General features: G+C 41.0%; 1 protein-coding gene across 1 annotated transcript in view; it reads right to left on the bottom strand.

Annotated features, from left to right (window-relative positions):
* The window catches only part of LOC127017025 (ras and Rab interactor 3-like), a 177,238-nt gene extending 154,684 nt beyond the window's left edge, over positions 1 to 22,554 (bottom strand). Inside the window, exons 1-2 of the mRNA XM_050897908.1 lie at positions 22,050 to 22,554; positions 19,494 to 19,604 (exon numbers count right to left, since the gene is read on the bottom strand). Of these exons, the coding sequence (XP_050753865.1) occupies positions 19,494 to 19,604; positions 22,050 to 22,206 (268 nt within the window). The 5' untranslated portion in view covers positions 22,207 to 22,554. The remainder of the gene's footprint in view (positions 1 to 19,493; positions 19,605 to 22,049) is intronic.
* Between the last annotated feature and the right edge of the window lie 1,095 nt (positions 22,555 to 23,649).

Raw genomic sequence — 23,649 nt, 5'->3', positions numbered from 1 at the left:
GAACGGACAGAACCATGTCGGTATTCATACACGGGACTGGGAGGTTATGGACATTCCCCAAAAAAAAGGGGTAGGATAAATAAGTGAACACCAGGGGGAGCTGTAAGTGCAGAGGGAGAGAGGCGCAAACGGCACCACATCATCTCTTGTGATGGCCCAATTTCGTCACGATTTCCATGAAATATACTCTCTCAGCTCAACTCCTCTAGTTAAAAAGAGATCCACACTACAATAAGTGCCCCGAGTTTATTACAGTTTATGTTCTTTGGATGGAAGAAGCATTGCTATGCATGCCCCAAAATTATGAAGTCTAATTACTACCTCAGCTACTCAGCTGTAACATACTTTGCAAGTGAGACCAATAAGCAGAGAGATATGCAGAAAGCCTGCAGTGCATCCTCATTTTAGTGACATTCCACACAGGAGCTAGTGATAATGTACAGTGAGGATATAAAGACTAGGAATTGTTTAAATACAGAATTTAAAAATATATAGTATGAACAAGATATACAATGCTGCTACTGATAGATCGTGTGTGCATGCTCAGTAGATGAATAAAGAAATCAATAAACAAAGCACCCAAAGGTACACTGTAGAAGATAACAACCAGTAAAATGACGTATGATATAGTGTCTAAGGAACAGTCGCGGCTTCTGTAGACTTGGGCTTCTGAAGAATTGAATCCTCCAGCGCAGGTTTCAGACACAAGCGGAGAGCACTGAGCTGCTGCCTGGGGCAGTGACAGCAGCAGTGGCAGCTAGGCTACCTGACTGAAGGAACCTGCATGACAAATTTGGCAACGAACAGTGTTTGGGGAGTGAGTCAGCAATGCCTACTTGGTGGGAAAAGTAAATTTGGAGCACCCTATATTAAAAAAACTTAGGGGGTAAATTGCCAGTCCTGGAAGAGCAAGGAGAGGACAAGAGTCCTAAAATACTCCTAGTGTCCAATATGAGCAGACACTGGCAGAAAGTATCAGCTGGTGTTTTGCAATCACATTCTCCATATGCAGATGGTGACTGTAAGCACAGTATCCTAATTTTTACTTTCTAAACTTCTTTCCTCTACTACATGTAATCCGTAAGAATTGAATAATGGAAAGGTCCAGTTACACTATACATCTCTTGTCACTTGTTCTATGAGATAGAGAAGTACTGCCTGCAGCAACACAAATGAGATAACTAAACATCCTTCAAAGTCACAGGTACACAAGTTCTTCCAAAATCATATTTGTAGTAGAAGGGTCTCTTAATGAAAGCAATTCACAAAAGCCTAAGACAAAGCAAAGCAAAATGAAAAGTCATGGGCAAAATGTAAAGAAATACAGTGCAATAGCAAATTAAGAAAGAAGTTGGTCATGTTTCTACCATCTTAGCTGGGCCTTTACGAATATGTACTTAGAACTGTGTCTCTGGAGATCGAATTTCTCTCATATAACACTGACTATGAAGGATGCTTGTTTTAGAAGAGAAAAGTAAGATACACCAAATTCATCCAACCCTCAGTGTGCAAAGTATTTGGGATGCCTGTCTCCACTGAGGATAAACATGGTCTACATGACTAACAGTCTGAATTTTAAATGGCTAATGTCACATGGAAGTTACTCTCATCATAAACAACCAACATGATATGCATTACAGGGAATCAAACTTACAATTGTAAGTACTCACTACTGTCTAAAGAGCCAAATATTCAACAGTTTAAAAAAAACCCCACTGTCATCACTGTTTTTGAATGGGTGAATATTATTTTCAATTTGCAGATACAATAGCTATAGCATAAGATTTGGTATGTCGTTTGAAAGATCTGTACTTTTGTCATTAAATATTTCCAGGGGGAAGTTATTTCAAATTCAGTGTTCAATTTGAGAAACAATTTAAGTGTATCTTGGGTATACATAACTGCCTAGTGTCAAGTATTCTGTGGTTATGACCGTCTTTCTGTTTGTATTCTGCAGCTTCCATTACTGTAGCACAGCATCTCAGTCTAATGCATGCAACTTCATTGTACTTTTATGAGACAGAAAAGTATTTTTAGTCAAACTCCATAAATGAGGCCTGCAACACGGAGGTTTAGATCAGAAGCACCAAATTTAGGGCTAAAACAGGACCAATACAGAACTTGAGTAAGTCTAAAGAAACGATTCAGAAAGTCTGTACTAGCAGTTACCTATCCCTGGAGGAAGCAGGAATTCAGCACCTCCCTGTTTATCTTGCAGGTTCCCTAGGCAATTTCACCTGCGCAGAGCTACCTTCATCTGGGAAAAGAGGCAACTAGCTTTTACCTGAGCAACACTACTCTCCAGTAACAGGGTAAAACAGCATTAAAATCTGCTAAAGCCCCTAGAGAGGCTAGATCAATTAGGTATGCTCAAAGTACTCCTTACACATCTCAGTAAGGCTGAATTTAGCAGAAGCCGCAGTTACTATGGCCATCTTCATTAAAAAAAAAGTTAAACCTAAATCCTTCAATTTCCAGACTAGCACTATCACATTTCACTGGTCACTAATTCAAGAGAGCACCACCTCTCGCTAAAAAAGAAGTTACAGATTATAACTCTCTCAACTACTGACCTAAAGTTGATTCATACAGTATAACAGTTTTGCATCTTTGCACATTTACTAATCAGTCCAAAATGAGAAAGTGTTGCTAGCAAGACAAAACAGCTCCACAGTTCCCAACCTGCTCCACGAGAACTGCTAACTTTTGAACATGAATTTTCTCCTACAGTGAGAGACCTTTGTTCTCTGTCCCTCACCTCAACAGCTCCTCGTGTTTAGTGTGAAAGATTCTGTAGTGAGGGCAACTCATCCAATCCTACCTGAGGTACTTGTCAAAAAACGATTTTGTGTTCAGAACTCCTCACCAACTTCACTAGGAGTGCTGCAGGTATGATTTGGGGTTAGAGATCTACAGCACTCCAGAGAAAAAATACAGTTGTTCTAAAATATGGCAGAAAGTTTTCTTTAACTTTTCCCCTACTGTTGAACTGCCAAGATGTCCAGGTACCTAAGGATGCACTTAGTGAGATTGCCAAAGACATCTAACTCCAACTGAGATCCAGAGAACTGAGAAACTTTACTCCAAAGATTTCACAGAGAATCTGTCTATATCTAAGTATTGAGGCCCTTAAAATCCGACTCTACACCCCATTTCCCTCTCCTGTTCAAGGGAATTTTCCTTACTGATAATGGAATCAATTAGTTTTCAGTAATATATCCAGTCATTTCACTGTCAGAAAAACAATTTCTATGGACAGGAGTACAACTCACACTACAATAATATTTTGCTTTATTAAGCTGTCAATATCAGTTCCATAGCTTTGGATGCACAGAAATAGGTAAAGAAATTAATTTTTAAGGGGGGACAGTGCTTTTGGACCACACGCAACACTTGCTAACATCATCTGGCACTTTTCCACAGGCCAAGGACAACAAACAGCCTCAAGCATAAAGACTGGGTGGTAAAACAGAAACTGTAAAAGTCATCTACCATGATTCAAAGTACTTCTATGCAAGAGATAGCACAAGAAGATTACCTGGAAGTAATTCATTTTCATCATCTCCCTCTCTGAGAGGGAAACACTTCAAGAATAGCTACTTTGCTTTCCACCAGACAAATTAGTTTCACTGTGATCTTTTTCAGATGTATGACCCAAGAATTTTAAGTTGGTTGTAAAAATCCACAGAAACCCAGTTTAACATCTTCCATCTGTACTGGTTTAAACATTCTTCTTGAACAGCAACAATAATAGTTTTGAAATGTCCTTTCCCTTGGCTCCCCTCGTTCCTCTTACTTATCTATACACTCTCTAATCATTTTGATGATACAGGGATATTTCAGTACTTTAACAATAAAATTGAGCATGTCAATATTTTCGCTATGTAATTAGTGGAGGAAATACAAACACCTGACAGCAAACTCTGTGATTTTGTATGATTTAATATCAGAACAGAGTTTCACTGTTTAAAATGACGAATAAGCTTCACAGACCGCTACGTAGTCCTGCTGTGAAAGAAAAACGGTTTCACAATAAATTAAGAGAAAACTCTAAATTTTTTCTCTAAGGTGCATTAGTAACACAAATTAAGAGTAAATGTCTCTCGGAATACCAAAACAAAGGATATTTCTCTCAGTGGAATTAAGATTTTAATACTTTGCCTTTGATCTGAATTACACAGTATTCTTTAAATCCAAGAGCACAAAATTCCAGACTTCTGTAAATAACCTGGAGCTTGCTAGCACAAATCTGTCAACTAACAAATCCCTCTTCATCTCTCCAAAGGCTGCATTTTTAAAGGTCATTAGATGGTCAGCTCACACACTAGCATTACAGATCATGTAAATATAATAGACAAAGACATACAAAATCTCCATTCCTCATTTCAAGTAGCAGTGCTTCTTAAGAGTGTATCATCTCTGATGTAAATCAAAGAACCTGCATGTAGGTAATATCTGCAGGTAATAACAGCAAGATCCTAGCTTCCACTAGATGAAGCAGTCCAATGCTGCATTTGCTGTGTATGGAGAAGTCCTACTGATGTAAACAGTGGCTTAGGAAGGGCCAGTGGGGCCACAACACTAAAATATTCCTTCGAAGAAAAAAAAAAAAACCCTCAAAAATTGATTTCTGCATGAGTCTAAGTCCCCATTTTGCCTTAACACAGGCTGAATCATGAACGATCCTTCCAGATGGATACTCAAGGCATTGGAAATGTCTCAGTTCGAGAAAGGATCCACAACTTCAACTTCAGGTTAATTACAAGTTTAATTTTAAAGTTGTGCATAAATGCTGTACTAAATCAGAATGTTTGCTCAAATGAGCCAAATTTGAGCCAAGTGAAATCATGAATTAGATCCACAGTGAGTATACTTAAAAATCTGCCCTTCAAATTGAAGTGAATGCACTGTAGTATGGGGTATTGTAACAAACTTCCAGTTCTAGACAGCTTTGTCCTGAGGCAAAAATGGTCTTCTCCAGGGACTGCTGTTTGTGTGCTAGTACCTCAACTGCAAAACTCCATTCCATAGTCTCCGTTTCCAAAAAGTGGACAAAAAAAGATGTCAGTTAAATGAAAAATTAATCCAAACACCAAAAGTAAATAAATACAAACCTCTAAATCTAGCCATACATCTAGACTAACTTTGAGAGATAGGACTATTTCTGTAATACTGAAGTGCAACCATGTTTGTGTGGGTCATTTCACTTCAGCTGAGATGTCACTCCAGCCTGTCCTCAACGCTATGTGGGAGGTTTACACTAATCAGCTTTTTCTGAAGTTAAATTCTAGCATCACATGAATAGCTGTTACACAACATCAAGAAATACGAGCTGTGCTGATTTATGAAAGCCAACCTGGTCCTATTTTCAAGCATCTGAATTAACAGATATTTTCCCCCATAAAATTATTTTACATCATAAAGTTAAATGTTTTAGTTAAGAGCCAACAAATACAATGATGCATCATGCTCTAAAAAGTCAGAGCTATTTTACAGTTAGCATTAAGCATTTTAGAGATTTTTATCATCAATGAATACCTCACAACAGTATGATTTTTCTCACAACTTTAATTATGTGTTTCTATCTTCATATATTGGAGAGTGAACGTTTTCCCAGAAGGGAGAAAAAACACACTCCTTTCCTGAGTTTGTTTCAAAGAAAATCAAATGATCTGAATTATTTTCTCATAAAACATAGACCATACAGCTCAACAGCCAGTAAAGCCAAATTTCTATTCTTGGTTTTTGTTATTTTGCAGTGGTAAAGCTGCCTGGCACTCACAGCAGCATCTGAAGGAACACCCATGGAATTTTAAGTCTTTTCAATTCTTCGAAAATCTTTCAGCTAACAGAATTTTTCTCTAAAGCAAAAAGAAAAAAGAAAAAAAAAAAGAGAAAATGAAAAAGTCAAACACATGTCCAGTCAAAGCACACATGTATTCACATATCAGACTTCAGGAAGAATCAAAACATAGTGTAACTCTGGTTAATCTCATAATTGCAAGAGGCTTTTATCCATGGCTGTTGAATAATACGATCCAAGTTGCCTCTCCAAGATTAAGTGTATAAAGTCACCATGCAACTAAAATAGCAAATCATTGAAGGGTATGCTACACCATTTACATAAAAAAGAGAAAGATCATTTTTAGTAATTACCCTTGTAAAAGAATTACTGTTGTTTCCTTAACACACAAATATATTTACTAGCAGAATATAAATGCATTCATTGGGAACATAATGACTGTAAAACTTTGAATTTTTACTCCTGTAAATGCCTAATCTGATACACTATTTTAAAACAAACAATCCATTTGTTTTTCCCATATTAAAGATAAATTTTACAGGCAGAAAAGGAGGAAAGATATTTTTGCAGAGGGAAAAAAGAAATAATCAGAGCAATGAACTGAATAATCTGAGGATAAGAAACAGGTGCGTCACTGACAAGCTACACCACATTTACACTCACTTTAAATCAGAATTTATACTGTGGCACCTAAGTAGCTGCAAATCTACCATTGGGAAAGCCAGGATCATCTTCATTCTCTATGGAGAACAAGGCTTACTATTATAAAGATGCTTTTCATGTTCAGAGCCCAATCTAACTGGATAATATTTGTAAAAGGGATAAAGTGATCTAGGTTCCCCACCAGTGTTCAATTAAGTTTTTGCTCCCGGGGTGGGGGGGCAGAATTTTTTTGTGAAGTGAAGGAATATAGGTGAAAATCACAACGGGCAGTCACTGCTGCAGTCACAGCTAGAATTGAGGATTTCCTGGTCCCCATGTCATGCTGAAACACTGGATCTGGGTCTCTTGCAGTAAAGACTGGTGTATAAGGTTATTATGCAGCCCTGTACATTTCATGTAAAGGCACAGAACTACGGAACACAAACTTCAACTACTACATTAAAATAGTCATTAAAACAAAAGACAAACATATCTGTAACTTACAAAAAGAGAAGCAAGATTTTGTTGTAAAAACTCCAAACAAGATGAACAAAAAACTCTCTCCACTTAGTACAGTGACTGAGCTTAGTTTTCTATACACAACAGATGATAATCTATTTTTTGTAATAATGATCAAGATGTCAGCTTGGGGTCATGGCTGTAGGCACTCCAGAATCATGAGGTATCACCTCCTACTACAGCCTCAGCACAGTGAGATGTCACAGGGCTAAGTGCGTTAGCACAGACAGGCACACAGCCAATGTTGTCTAACATAGCCATTTTCCACCTTACACTTTGGATACAGGAGGTCCTCATCTCTTCCACAAGTTATCAGATGTGCTGCCCCTCACAGCTGAAAACCCTTTGGAGAAGGACAGAACTGACCCACAGACCACAGCTGGGCCCCTGTCAAACAGTATCTGGCAGAGGTGCAATCTCTCCTCCTCAGAGCTGCACAGCAGTGCTCAACTGTAAGAGTCCAGTCTGGAGTCAGCAATGTGGTAGGACCAAAATATTTGGAATCAGTTATTGGATGGAAGGGAAGAATTTTAGCTGTGAAGATGATAATTTTATTCATTAAGAAGCATATAATACATTTATCACTATTCCCATCCCATCTGCAATCTCATCCGAGAAGAATAGTAATGCTAGTGGCATTTGTATAGTGTTCAACCCTGCAGGGGCTGGAATGGGGGAGGGGAAAAAAAAAAAAAAATCGGATTTTGAAAGTGTCCCACAAAACCAAAATATTCTGCAAATAATTGCGTGCATTCCACCAAATCTGACCAATGTCAAAAGCCACTGAGCTTACAGAAACATAGTACTTTTTAAGACCCTGAAGTGCTTATATGACAACAGCAACTGTCCTTTTTTCAATGTAACATCTCTCCTACATGTGCAAATTGGTCTTGTACCTACATCCATGGGTACAAACTGGTGAAACAGTTACTAAGTAAAGAGAATTTCACAAGTAGTTATTTAGCAGAGACTTAATTATTCTTTAGCCAGTCAGCATTTTTTTCTTTAAAGCAAATTTGAGTCCAGAGTGCAAAATGGGTACCGTGATTGTTTCATAAACAGCTATAAATACTTCTTTCAACGTAAGCAATTTGTGCTAGTTTTGCTACCTCCAAGACTACATGAAGAATAATATTATTTCTACTGCCAAAACCCCATAACCCATTAGAAAATCAAACTCTGAATTGGGTGGGATCAGACTTCACGCTATACAGAAGATAACATGAACCAAGTTGACTAATTTCCCTTTACCAGTTTGTTGTCTTGCAGAGAAAGCAGCCCAGCTCCAACCTTTAATTACCTAAGCAGTACTTACTAAACTTAGTTGCCCTGAATATCCACAGATTAAAGCAGTTCTGGAGATGATCCCAGATAGTCTTTCCAAGTAAGCACTCTCCCATCAGGTGCATTACTAATCAGTCCTCCACAACCAAATAACTATAGTAAACACATAGAGAATTAAAAAACATAATTGGTTAACTTCAAATCTGAAGTACTCGTTGCGCACTCAAAAGTCAGCTATGGCCAAGACAAAGCCTCCCCTCACACCCCCGCCGCCCAATCAAATTTAAAAAAAACCCAAATATTCAAAAATCTTTGAGTCAGGCACAAGCACAGGTTTGCTCACACATGAGAAAATACTGCTGAACTCTCTTTCCTCTTCCAGCCTGCAAGCAACAAGAGGTGCTCGTTTTATCACTGGTATGGCAAAGGAGTGTTGGTATTTTATACAGTCCCTCTCACACAGGGGTCCCAAAAAAACATTCCCCAGTAGTAGAACCATCACCACAGCAGAGACCTGCAACTTCCCTAGTCACAATTTTTCATCTCCATCCTCTGTGGATAGCAGCTGGCCCATAGGTGGGCCCGTCAGGCATCTGCTTACCCCCTTGTGGGAGCAACTGAAAAGATCTACATATTCCAAGGTTTCTCCATCAGTCCTTCTCCCTCTAAGTGGAGGAGAAGGAGAAATTATAATTGCTCTGTAATGCAGGATTCAGCTACCTGGTATAACTGGCTGGGAAGTGGTAACCACTTTACTTCCTAGAGGCAAGCTGGATACTTCACTTGACAACCTTTAGGTATCACCGTAAATCAAAAACATTCAGCATACTGAAGCAGTTCTGGGCATATCCTTGCCCCATTTATACTAGTAACTAGTCTTAGTGCCCCATGTCAGGCTTTATAAAAACACACAGCAGGGGAAAAAACACATCTATTGTGAAAAGTTACATTTCTCATGAAAAAAACACAACAAAAGAGTCAAGTCATTATGCGCTGATCAGGAAGCAGAGCAGAGAGGTGATGGTGCCAGCAGCAACAGCTCCAGGCTCAATGAACTTAGTATGGCTACAATTTATGATTAAGGGGGGAAAAAAATGCAGCTTAGCTACTGACCCTCTCTGCAAACTTTGGGCAAGTCACTTGGCCTTTTTCATTCACCTTTTTCCTTTTCCTTGACCATTTCCATTAGGCGCTCTTAGGGACTGCCACTGCATCTCACAACAAGGACAGACAACACTATAGCTCTATAGGGACCCTCCTCTTCTCCCTCTACCCTCAACTAGCAAAGCCTCTGTGCACAACTGAAACAGGACTAATTAATATGCTATCTTTGACTTCTTCTCTGTCTAGCCAATCCTGGCTGGCCCATCTCTTGAGAGCACCATGATACTCATGGCTCATGAAGTGAGATTCAAAAAAGGAGACAATTGTAATATTCCAGATAGTTTCTTTCACATACTAATCTGCAAGAGACTACATAAAAATAACAAGAAAAGGCAAATGGACATTGGAAACTCATCTCAAAGTTTCAGTGCAGGTAAAGGAAGCAGACAAAGGCTAGCAGCAATAGGGAAGCGGAAGGCTTGTGAAAGGTTTAAGAAGGTAAGAAAAAGCCTTACAATTTTAGGCAACAGTAGCCAAAGATCCTGTGGAGGGATTTAAAGAAGCATGACATAATCAGGCAAAGAATGCAACCTTTACGAAGGCATGAAAAGTATTTAAAGAGAGAAGATTCTCACCAAAGAACTAAACCAGAAACAGCATCTCACCACCCAGCAAGAAATCTGTAGGGCAGAACCTCAGCTGCTGTAAACTGTCACAGCTGTAATGACACAGTGGAGTTAAGGCAGTGTACACCAGCACAGATACGTTCCCAGAAGCCTTAAAGAACAAATGCCTCTCTCTTCAAGAGTCTATGTTTTGGGCTAGGAACTCACAAAATTCAAAGCACAGGCTGATTCACCATAAATGGGGGGCAGGGGGGGAATCTATTTTCCCCATTTCGGTCTCTTTGAGCTTCTAAACATAAATTTCATCCATTTTAACTTACCTTCCTGAAGTTTAAACGTTTCCCACCATCTGTGAATATTTACATCTTGCTATTCAAAGGTTTAAATACCTCTGTGCAATAGATCCAGTCCTATTACCCTCAACCCACTGAAGAAATGAGTGCATCATATTCGTCAAGTTTTGGCAATCTCTAAGAATAGTCCAACAAGCAAGTATGTATGGAAACTGAACAGGTGGAGCTAAATTATCTTCTTGCTCGCAGGAAGGCACATTTGCCACTGTTCCCCACTATGGGTAGAGAATGTCACTCTCAAGATCGTTAATGCAGCACCTGTCATTAACATTAAACTGTTAATTTAATGTTGCAAAAAAGGAAATAATTAAACGAGCACATATACATGTAGCTTGTGTTCTACCTGAAGTGTCTGCTCCGCTGTGCTTCAACTTACCAGTAGAGTGCCAGCAGGAATGAATTTGACTCAGTTTCTAAGGCTATTACATTTTCTACTATAATGTCTTCAATATCTGTCAACTTTAAAGAATAAAGGAAACCATCACTCTTTATTGCCTGAAGGTCTTGCCTTCCTGTAGAACAGGAGTGACACCAGCTTAATTGTCAGCAGGTTTATGGAATATTTTCAGCCTACTAGGTGGATAACCACATCTATTCTGTAAAAAGTCATTGGCATTAATGAATACAGTAATAGATATGTATAATAAAATTCTGTAACTTCTGAAAAAATAATTCAATTATGAGGGTTCTTATCAGAAATATTAGCAGAACAAAGTTTAAAATTCATTTACTGTAATGAAATCGCACACTGTGCCTAAGTGTATTTTTAAATCAGTCATTTTGACCGTCAAAACAAACACTGAGATTCAGAGAGACAGAGGTGAGGCTCAGGAGGGTCTGGTTTTGGTGAAGCTTTCTAAATTGCTTTATATCTAGATAAAGTCGTTAGTACACGCTCTGAAAATGTTCTTTGATATCCAATCCCTGCCAAAAAAAAAAAAACACCACCAAAAAACAAAACTAAAAAATAAATCGAAAAATGGACAGAAATTGTGAATGCTTCCAGTTTTATGTGCCAAACACAAGGCTAAAAGGTAGCCCTTTTTAGAGACTCCCTTTGCTTTTCATTCTAGATTCCTTGCCCAACCAAAACCAAACCTCTCACTGCATTTTGATTTTTCATACCTCTTTTGTCACCTTCTCTGCCTACCAGTTCCCAGGGCCTGCCTCCTTGCCCTGCTATTCCCAGGATTCTCCCATGGTTCATTATCCAAATTCAGCCTCCCTTGACTCATGTCTTTGTGTTCCTTTCACCTCTCTTCCAACTCCAGGCTCCATGACTGGATAATCTTAGTCTTTCTACCACCCAATTCCAAACCCCATGTTTCTCTATCCCTCTTACAGCTTCTGGTGACCGTTTTCTACCTCCAGGTGCTTTTCACAATCTACTTCCCTGCACCCCAGTTCTGTGCTTGTCTAGTTTTGCCTGAATCATCCAAACTGGTGGTCCAAGTTATGGACTGATAAGACGGAGATGAAGTAACGAATGCAGAGTTTTAACATCTATCAAACAATCCAGTACCTCATAAAGACTGTCCTAGGCTGACGCCAAGAGTATGGATTAATGCTTACAGACTGATTTACAATACCTTTTCAACCCACTTCCTACAACAGTAGAGTGAGGTGTGGTAACAATTGTGCATGATACAAAGAAAGACAGCAGCATTTTCCGTCTCAACTGCAGCACATAGTGACATATCACAGACAATAAGGTAAAAAGCAAGGAGTGAGAATGAAATTGCCATGGATAAGGATGGGTAAATTTAAACACGGCTTTTATACCAACAGTACAATTTTCTGAGTGGAAAATGGAGCAGATTTCCACACAAAAAAGTCTATCTGCATGGTCATACTAGTGAAGAACAGATCTAAATACACACACACTATACCACATTAAGGGTGAGATGGTCAGTGCTACCACGGAGATCTGCATGCCCAAGTCTCATTAACTTTGATTTTGAAATCCCAATTCAGGATTTCAAATATGTCCTGAGTGAAATGTAATTCATTTGGTTTCCATACCAGATCACAGGAAAAGTCAGGTTGGACAGAACCTCAGGAGGTCAGATTAGTCCAAACATCATCTTTGCAGGAGCCTAGATCAGGACTGAGGTATCTGGATTTGATTCTTTGTTCTGCCACATATTTCCTCTTTGACCTCTGGTCACTAATTTATGCAGCTGCTGTCTGCCCGAGTTGTCTGCAGTCACAGAAAAAGAGACATTGCACTATTGCTACATTAACATTTGAGAAATGCTTAGGTAATGTGGTTTGAAATATAGGCAATCAGACATCTAAATATTAGAGCTGGGCTAATACGGGAAGCTTTAGATCTTAGTATAGCACTCCAGAGCATTCAACCTGAGTGTTTTGTTCCATTCAAGGAAAGCAAGGGCCTGTGTCCACAGATGTTAAATTTGGTTCTGAAGTTGGTACATTTTAGAAATTCTGATTTTTGTTTCAAGCCTGCTTCTTGGTTTCAGAGCAAAGACTTAGCTTGTAAAGTCCTTATCTACAGTGTGCTTCAACTGGACCCAAACCAACTTCTACTAATTCTGAGTCATATGAAATAAAGATTATATCAAGTAACACTTTTGTTAGGTTTAAGAATATACAGTAATACATTAAATAGTATTTCTTTTTGTTTCATTTGCCCTTGTTTACTACATCTCTAAATGGCATTTTAGTCAGACACTTATTTACTATGTGTTAAACTACTTCCTGCAAACTTGGCACCTAGACCTGGGGAAATGGATAAATTACCCTGGAGCTCGTTTTCTGCTCTCAGCTCTCCAGGGGATGCTGCTGGCAGGTTGAGCCAAAGCACAGAGAGATGTTTGTCTCATTTCTTTCTACTATTTTGGATGCCAGTATTAATGCACTGCTAGAAAATGAACAGCTCAGAGAGAAGGTTGGATATTTTTTTGAATTCTAGCTTCAAACAAAGCACATTTCCTAAACTGGTTCACAAAAAAATAGAACACTTTTCCCAATTAACTTCAATGACATCTATCTGCCAACCCTTTTAATACCCACATCAATAAGCCAGGTAAAGAGTATCAGAAGTTCAACCTAAATCTAGGTGTGAATTCTGATTAGGAGACCTTCGGAGCCACACAAGAAAAACTTGCCATTAAACGTTTGTCATTTGCCCTCAACTAGTCCACTGAAAGTGGTTTTAAATTGTCACACATCTATCTCCCCCTGGAAATAGAAACCATACAAGTTAGATGACAATAAATAAAGTTTACCGCTCAGCATCTACAGGGACAAGAGCGAGTCCAGAGACACCACGGGGCGGGGGGGACAAACCAAAACCAACCCAAAACAAATAAAACCCCACAAGCTTATGACGAGTGGCTACAACAATAAGCTACATGCTAGATGGTTACTAAGTCTTTCCACTACATAAATATGTGCATCTGTGCATATATACAGACACACATTCACTGGACACTGCACCTGTATGTTATGTGAACATCATGTGCATAAAGCAACTAAGAAATTTTTTCTTAAAGATTTCCTCATTTTCATTTCCTTTTAGATCAACGCAAGAATAGGATATTTAAGGCTGGTAAATTTCCTGGTCTTTGAGGCCATAAGACATCAGAGGAAACATTTTAAATCAAAATGTATGCACTATTAATATATCTATCATACTACAACAGTTGCACATTTTCTGTGCATCAAGGCAGAGAGCAAGTCTGACTAAAAGGCTAGTGGGGAATATTTGCAAATAACATAACACAGTTATTGTCTGTATTACCTCAATGAGACCATAGTCTTTCTGTGCTAGGTACTGTACAAATGCATAGTAAGAGACCCTGCAGGTCATGCTGAGCTTACCAATTTAGACTGTTCATGAAACAAAGGGTTACAGTGAAATTATTAATATCACCTCCTTAAAAGTGGGTGTCTAAGGCATTTATCCCTGCTACAAAATGGAAGTTTGATCTAGGGAAGATCATGAGCACATTGTTTAAAAGAAATACATATTATCACATTATTTAAAAACAATTTACATCAGCACAAAATGACATATTCCACCAGCAACAGAAGTATGTTTAGATCAGCATTTATTACACAAAGTTTATGATCTTATATATTAAGGTGTCTATAAGGATTAAGAAAAAAAGGATACATCATCCAGCATATTGAGAATGATGCATTTAACTAAGCACTGCATTTGTTAAATAAAATTGATGGAAATCTATGCTTCCTATAGTGTCTTTACTACAAATGTACAAGAATAGCTTTTTCTATCCTTTTGGAAAATTACTTTGAAAGGTCAGTCCTTTCTTCTCTAGTCAGTGAGAACATTATCATCAATTTTTGTAGAAAAAGTTAACAGGCTCTTGTATTCTCTATGGTATGTTAGCAAAACTCTCTAAGACTTCTGTAGTTTTTCTACAATGCATCACATCCTACATGAGTCCCCAAGGTTATAACTAGGAGTGTAAAATATACACAGACTTAATGACTTTTGATCCTGACTCAGAACTCAGTCATACACATGCTGCTGGGAAACATGCTTTATTTCACTGTAGAGGACTGATTCTTTCTCTCTCACTGCAAGAACAGAAAGCAGTGCTACAATGTGCCTTTTAATTCTAAGGTAAAGGCAGCATGGCTCAGAAAGAAATGCTAACCCCTGCCTTTCCCCCAACACACAATTCATCTTTACCCACTGATAACAATGGGAGGAGCACACCTGAACCAAATCCCCAGCTATTTAAAATCAATGTAGCTCATGAACTGTCCACGGTTGACAAACCACTGGACAAAAAACCCCACCGACTCTTTCAATTTCAAGGCAGCTCACTGACTAGTGTCAGAAGACTAATGGAAATATATTCCAAAACATTTCTAATTCACAGCAAGTAGTTTAAATATTCTCTGTACTGTATGCAGGGATTACTTGAAAATATTCGCAACAGAAAGGAGTCCAGATCAGTTGCTTTAACAGCCTAACAGAACCCAGTGGAGTCTCATGGCTAGAAACATCGCACCACCCAGTCACCCCAGCTTGTAATTGCTCTGGAAACGTTACTCAGAGTTCTGGAGGACATGGAGTCATGGGAACATTTTGAAACAAGAGGCGAGCCATTGGAGCAGAAAAGCTATAAATCAGACTTGCTGGGCAGATGGCACTTCAAGCTAACGAGCTGATGGCAGATGGAAGTGAGAGCTTGGATAAGGCAAAAAAATTGGTTGCAAACTAATTAGATTTGTTAAGATGTTAGAGACAACTACTCTCCCTTTCTGATCACTCTGCTTTAAGTGAGGGTCAGATCAACCCCTCCTCCCACAGAAATTTACCCAGAAAAAGTTTTCAGAGCCATAAAGAAAAGGTAGTTTGGTTTCCCTCAAAGAGGGATACCCACAGCAGGCATCCAGAGAGTTACTCAATATGAAATAAGCATAAGATTCATAATTCAAAAATCCTGGGGTCTCATGAAATTTTTCAAGTCCAGAGCCTTCTACATACAATGTATAAGCCCTCCAGCCTGGCTCTAGGACAATATGAAGACTTGTATCTTTTCATGGCAGAAGAGCTTCCAACAAAGGGGAAGTTTCAACCCAGGAAGGATCTTTAATGGGAAAATGCTACACAACACTAACTTTGGTGAGGATTTGGGCTTAGTCCAGACTAGAACTGAGGTTGGCTTGGCGATCACAAATGCTCCACCTCCTTCCTGCAGCTGACCTACAGTTCCTTTGCTGCTGTTATGGGACAGATAGTATCTATAACTCCTTATGACTGCAGAAGAGTTACTGTCAGAAAAAGTGTGTAGCACCTCTTAAGATATTCATAAATATCAGTCCCTCTAAGCTCCAAATGTTAGAAAAACCTTTCTCTTCTAGTTATATATATATATATATATACACACACACACACACACGCGCGCATATTTTCCCTTCCTTTGTCAGATCCTCAGGGTTCTTTTTTAAAGCAGCATTGCCAAGACTTCAAAGCTTTTTCTGTTCCGATACAATGGCCCCAGAAGCATTAATAATGTTTCCAGAAGAACACAATACAAAACGATCTACTTCAGTAAATGAGACAATCTCAGACAGTGTAAGCTATGTGAGCTTCTAGCAGATAGCAGCTTCCACAAGCTTCTAACACTACTTCTAGAAGCTTATGGAGTTTTTCTCCCAAGATATATTACCAAGGGCGAGCCTTTCTTACCACTGTCATGAACTACAAGGATGTCATGGTCTTATAAGCTTCTATAGCTGCAATTTCTGACAACTGGGAATTTTTTTTATTTGCATGTAAGTAAGAAAAGGGGGTGAAGTGGTAAATAAATTAACTTTGTTGAAAGCCTTTGGGAAAGGAAAGTGAAGCTGCAGACTTGTGTGGGAAGCTAATAAAGAGGGAGCACAGTAAAAGCACTGCAATGACACAAAGGATTAACAGGCTCTCAGCAAGAACTCGCATTTCCCAAGGTATTATGAAGTTCTTGTATCCTAAACACACATATAAAAACATCCACATAACATAAGAAAACTGCTATATACCATATACACACCCATGCATTTGTAGGACCTCCAGTGCTTAAGGCAGATACAGAAATGACATAGGTAAGAATAAGTACTTCTGATAAAGGAGCCTACAGAGAGCACTGTATTCATACAACATATATACATATTAAGTACCTGTTCTTAAGATAAAAAAAAAAAAAAAGACTAGAAATAAAGTCCAGCCATTTAAAGTGTTTGACAGCACATTCCTGAGATTTTCATTACACTGGGATATGCGCCTGACAGAAAGCTGGCATATTCCAACCGAAAATCCACACTCTCTCATCAATTCTCTATGCAATCTTGATCAAATTTCTTGACCTTTCCTGGGACCAGCTTTTCCAGTTGCATTCATGGGGTTACACAAGCTACACTCCCATGGAGATGAGCCATGCTACTTGCTACTTTTTGATAGGTTTTAGGTCATTTACCTTCTTCTCACTACAGGGCAAATCTCAATCTCTGGCTACCAGACAAGAATGGGGAAAAAAAAAAAAAAAAAGAAAAAAAAAGAAAAAAAAAAGGCAACCCAAACATCCCTCCTCCCCCCCTCCCCCCCAAATCTACATAAGTTGTTACTGAGCAATAACAATCTTGGGTTCTTACAGACCCGTTCCTGTCCAAACATCAATTTCGGATATTTTCAGATGCTCCCTTCATTTGCAGCTATCTTACATCTAGCTGCTCTTGCAGCATCTAAATCCCCACTTCAGCTGCAGAAGATACACAGAGATAAACTGTACATAACTGCAGAATAACAGGAAGTGACTAAAAAATGCTACAATTGCAATACTGTAACACATTTGATTTGTAAATCTGTGTTCTAACAGAATAAACACCTTTAAAAAGAAAGGATAATTCCAGCACTGTGACTAGAAATCATGAATTTAATGCAAATCTCATGATCTTTTTCTTAAAACCTCAACATCCTGATGCATATTTGGGCACCTCTTATGTCCAGCTGTTGTAGTTACAGAGAAAAGTACACCTCAATGACCTGAATTTCAGAAAGCACATCAAAATGACTCAACTGTATTTATTTATTCCAATTGTTCTTAAACTAATCTTACAATTTTAGAGGAATGGAGGGAGCTGAGCTATTTGTTCTAAACATCTGGAGAAGTCAGCACTGCTCCAGGTATTCCAATTTACACATAAGCATAGGTTTTCCTTTGGCAGTTTTATCATATCATTGTAAAAAAGTTCTCATTCATACTAAATGGAAATCCCCATCAAAAACTTTGATGGGTATCTTTCTGATCCAGCTTCTACGATTTTGTGGCCTTGGTTGGCTTGGCTCCAAGTGTGCTGCCAAGTATGTGTTCAGACATGATCACATTGATGCATCCACATATGTGGAGAAAAATAAAAGAGGAGTGGGAAAGAATAGTATTTTCTGACTATTCATCAAGAATAATTACATGTTTCCAAAAGGTCATTTTTGTCTTCTTTCTTGTCTGTGAACAACTTTGACAGACAAATCAACAGCATCACAAGGTTACAGATGCAGACAACAGCAAACTAACCCTCAAAGTCCTTAACAGAAGCACAGAGAAATTCTTGGACATCAAGATGATACAGTTAAAGCTTTTGCACCCACGTACTTTGCACAATGTTCTTCCACTGCTGTCTCAGAAGTGCATAAGCACAGTAGCAATCCTCAATCTATACAGCAGGGGCCTCAGCATTACAAAAAACATGTAACTGGGGGGGGGAGGGGGGGGAAGTACTGCTCCAAACTCTTCTAGTGCCTGGGGCTGACAGTATCCCAGAACTCATGCTATCACTGTGTGCAAGAAGGCACTGACTCTGCTGTCATCAAAGAGTTGATCAAAGAGTCATATTTAAAAAAAAAAAAAAAATCTGAACTTTAAATTAATTTGGCTAGTGCCATTGGCAAAATGTCTCATCTCCCACACACCATAAACCACAGAGAGGCAAGGAGAGAGAGAGAAAGGAAATACACACTGGAAAGACAGATGGGAAGATGAAAGCATTGTGGACTAACACTGATATTAAAATGCGTCATCTATCCCTGCCCTCAATCAATTATTATTGCCTGGCCAGGATAGATATCCTGAAGTAAAATGGATTCCAGGGTTTCCATATTACTTACCTCATCATCCCCCTCCACACAATATAAATTCCTACTCTGAATACATTAGTTTATCATTAAACTAGCAAAACATGATTAAATGTATAATGGCAATGAACACAAATTACTGTGCTCAGATGGTATCTCAAACACTGCATGTTTAGCTACCCATAGTTTCAAGAAGAGTACACCTCTCATTACCAGTGCAATATACACAGCATCAGCTAGATGGGAATAATCACCAAAAGAAACAAGATTAGAGAAATCAAATTGTCAGCACAAGTCTCATAATGACCCCAAAACATTCTTATATCTGAACATTAACTTTTACCTTTGATAGATAAAGTCATGGCATTATATAGCACATGAAATCTTATTTCTACACAGATCATTCCTGCCCTTTTTTTTTTTTTTTTTTTTTTTTTTTTAAGTTTGACACTTTTATGTTTACCCTAACATATCACTGCAGCTTGGGCATGACAGCACTATGCAATACATCTCAAGAGCTTATAAGACATTGCAAAGTTTTCCCATCTTACCTGGCTCTGTACAGTTCTTTTTTTCACGTGTCCCATTAGGTGATGCCATCAACCTTCTGTTCCTCCATATTTCTGACAAAACACGTCTGTCTGCAATAGTTGATTCTCGGCCTATATTAAATAGAAAGAGGTTATGCCCACTGTCACTAAGTTTTACTTGCACTATCTTAACTGAACTATATGCCCCCACTATGCAAGGAGCATGGACAGACCATCAGTATGTGAATGCAGCAAAATCAAGGTGTGACTGGGGCAGATGCCAACATACATATGCTAGGTGCTCCTAGCTACAAAGGGTGAAACTAGCTATCAAGGTGCAGTATCACAGCTGTTAGCATGTTCTGGCTATCAGAATACCTGGCTGTGACCCACAACGGGAAAATATACTGCAACAAGCAAATACTGAAGCCTGCACCTGTGAAACTCAACACTTAACAGTTCCTATAGATGAAACCAGCCCAACTATGCTGACATGAGCAACAATCACACTTCCATTTAGTCATCTGCACTTGCACGTATTACATTACTGATTTCTCAAAAAATAAAAATGCATATGGACATGTTCCAGTTACATTTTGGTTTATTCTGAGTCTAGAGGCTGATCTTTTCAGTGTTGGGTATGCTTGATAATATCAACCCCTGCATAACTTGTCAAAGAAAATGGAAAATAACTGCACTGTGAATCCCCACAAGTCTTAAGAAAAACAAACTTCTTTAGAAGTCAATGGAGCTTTTGCCTAAACTCGTATTCCAGAAGCATTCTCAATGGAACCTGCTGAATAGAGTACAGAAGGAGCATTTGTGAAAATGCAGGGTATGCAATTACAATAACCAAAGGAAGAACAGAACCTCTTAATTAAATCACTTCCACCTCAACCTTATCCATTTCAAATGACCGTATTATAATAACAAAAAGTCTTCCACGGCTGATCTTAGAGTTTACATGCAGTCATCATGTAATGCTTGTGCTTTGTTACAGTGACTCCTGCAAAAAAAATCTAGCTTGGAAGTTAGTTTGGCTAGAGTATTTGCTAAAATATTCTGATGCCACAATTATACGGAACATAGAGAACAGATGGTCAGTGTTTATGGATACAATATACTGCAAATTAGCCAGCTGAAAAAAAAAATACCTGATGCAGCATACCATCAAAAATTAGGTTATGAGGGATTTAGCTGATAACCCAGGAGATTAAAAACTTTCATTAGTCATGACATTTTTCATGTAAACCTAAAAAAGTTCTGGAAAACTGTTATTTGCAACAACCCCCCCCCCCAAACTATGTAAACATAATCATACCCCAATTACTTGCTTTCACAAACCAGTAAGTTTATGAAAATGAATAGCTGGTGCAAGGAAAAAAAAAAATACAGGCATGACAAACCGTTCTAAATAAAAAAAAGCAACAGTATACTCTAAAACCACAATCAAAAAAAAGTTGAAAGTTCTAAGATGAGCAATATGCTAATATGGTATAAGACACTGAATTCTTATATAGATGGCTTGTTGTCATCCTAGATATATCTCAAACAACCCAAGCAATAATATGAGCACAAGAGCATTAGAAGGTATGACAAGTTCCACCAGATTTTTCTTCCCTAAAGCACACATTTTAAATTCAGCTTTAATTTAAGCAGATGACCCATTCTAATTCTGCTGAAATCTGATTTTCTTATATTAAACGTGGACGCAGGATCTGGGCTTAGTTTGATTTTGTTCTTAAATCCTCAAGGACTGTTGGCAGTCCTACCTAGAGACCCATGTGCTGTCCCAGCAACCTTAGACTTCATATCTGAGGGATGCAAAGCATATTGCAGGAAGAGGGCCTGAAGCTGCACACTTACAGCCCAAACTGTGCCAACAGGCGGGAAAAAAAAAAAAAAACGAATGGAATGATGTAGTTAATTATAAATGCATCAGTTTACCAACACAGCACTTGCACAAAGGATGCAACAAACTCTCTCTATAAAACACGAGATTAGCACTGTTCCTTGCCTAAAATACAGAATTTTCTGTCAAATCCACACTGTAATTTAGGGGGGGTTGGAGGGAAAAGATGGAGAAAAGAAGTAGTTGTGGCTGATGGAGGTTTACAACCTAAGGATAAAAACGAAAGGTGGCCCGAAGTTGCAGAGGGGACCACAAGCGGCTGGAGAGGGTTCAGCTCTGATGCACCGGCAGGGGAAAGCTACTTCAGGGCCGCTCCCAGGCACGCAGCTGCCCCGTGATTTCGATTCCCGACCTGAAGCCCTCCGAGAGGCACGGCGGGCCGTCGCCAGGGCGGGCTCGGTGCTGGGAAGCCCTCGGGCACCAGGCGCCAGCGGCGCCGCTGCCTCCTCTCCCCGGGGCTGCGGCCACGCACCTGCCCGGCGCGGGGCTTTCTCCTGAGGAACCCGCGCCGCTCCGCCGCCTCGCCCGCCCGCTGGGGTATTTCCACTGAGAAACTCAAAACGGGAACAGCCGCGGACACTTGACCCCGCCAACCCCCGGCTGCCCCCCGGGCCGCTCCAGCCGCCCTCCCGGGGTCCGCCGGTCCCGCCGCCACAGCCACTCACCCAGTCTGGAGAGCAGGCTGGACATGCACCAGACGAAGAAGAGGATGGCGCAGATGAAGCCCAGCTGCTGCAGCAGCATCTCCCGTCTCTTGCGAACTTTCCTCAGCATAAGCAGCATGGTCTTCGGGGGGGCGAGCGGCGTCTCGTCCAGCTCCATCGGAGCAAGCGCGGGCGCCGAGGGGGCGGCCAGCACGTCGGTCGGAAAGCGGGGATCACTGCCGGCGGCTTCCCGCAGACGGCTCCATGTCGGACCGGCTGCAGCGCGGAGAGAAGCCGATGGCTCAACGCCTCAGGTCGGCAGCGGCGAAGCAGAGAGGCAGGTGGCGGCGGGCGGGGGCGCGGGAAAGACGGCGGCGGCGGCAGACCGGAGAGGGGGGAGGGCTCTCAGGGGCCGGGCTGAGCCCCACGCCCCACACGCACCATGGCCGGCGGCGGAGGAAGCGGCGCGGCGGCGCCCCGCGCTCCTCTGGCAGCGGCCGCCCCACAGCGTGCCGCGGGCTGCGAGTCAGCGCCGAGGGACGGCGGCATCCATGCGCCTCCCTGCCCGCCCCGGCCAAGTTTAAAGTTTATCCCTTTCCTCCCTGCCTGCCTCTCTCCGTTGGCGGCAGGTGGGCGTAATAGCCGCCGCCGCGGGAGTAGCTGGGCCCCGGGCTCTCAGCGCGGCGCCGAGCGGCCAGTCAGCCCCGGCGGGCGGCTGCTCCCCTGAGCGCCCGGCCCGGCCCCCTTCTCCCCGCCCCTCTCCCGCAACTTTCTGGGTGCTCCTCCGGCACCCATGGCAACGCGCATGTACCCTCCCCACGTCTTGGGGAGGGGGAGGAATTAACTGGCTAAATTAATCCTCTCCTCTAAACGGCGCAGGAGTTACCCGCTCTCGGTGTCGCGTTTGGCGGGGCTTCCCGAGCGAGGAGGGGAACAGGCAGCGGCAAGCGCTGCGGCGCCGAGGTGCGGGCCGGGGGCAGGGCTGGCGCTGCCTGAGGTGCGGGAGCCGTCGGGGAGGTGGGAGGACAGGCCTCGGCTGGCGCTGCCTGAGGTGCGGGCGGCCAGGGCGGCCTTTGGAGCGGGGCGAAGGGGCGGGCAGGGGCCGGCGGCTGCGGGGCGTGCGGCACCGGGGCTGAGCGGGGAGAGCGCCGGGGTGCCACGGCGAGAGGCGGGCATCGGGGTTCTTCCACCTGTCTCTAGGAGATGCGTTTCAAGATGGACTTCCGTGGGGGGAAATGGCGCTTCTCTGATCCGCGCTGTACGTAGTTTGCACTGTAACAAACGTGGTGGTTAGGACGACAAGGTGAATGACCCGTTTTGTGAAACAGCGGTTGGTTCCAGACTGTCCCGAAGCAGATTATTTTTTTTTTTAAACAAAAATTTGGTATTTACGTTAATTAAGTGGTTACTGTTAGCCAACGAGAACAGTTCTAGAAACTTTCTACAACAGCACGGGCATCGGTTCTGTATTCCTTCCAGGTATCCAGAAATGCTGTGCGTGTCAGGGAGCACATGTAGACAAAACGGGATTAACTCATCTGATCTTCTTTTCGCTACAGCATTTGGTTTACAATGGAAGGCCTTTCAGGTGATTCCCTCTGGATCTCTGTCCTTGTACTTC

This window comes from Gymnogyps californianus, chromosome 5 (assembly GCF_018139145.2).
Source record: "Gymnogyps californianus isolate 813 chromosome 5, ASM1813914v2, whole genome shotgun sequence".
Classification (NCBI taxonomy): Eukaryota; Metazoa; Chordata; class Aves; order Accipitriformes; family Cathartidae; genus Gymnogyps; species Gymnogyps californianus.
This window is presented reverse-complemented; position numbering and strand designations above follow the sequence as displayed.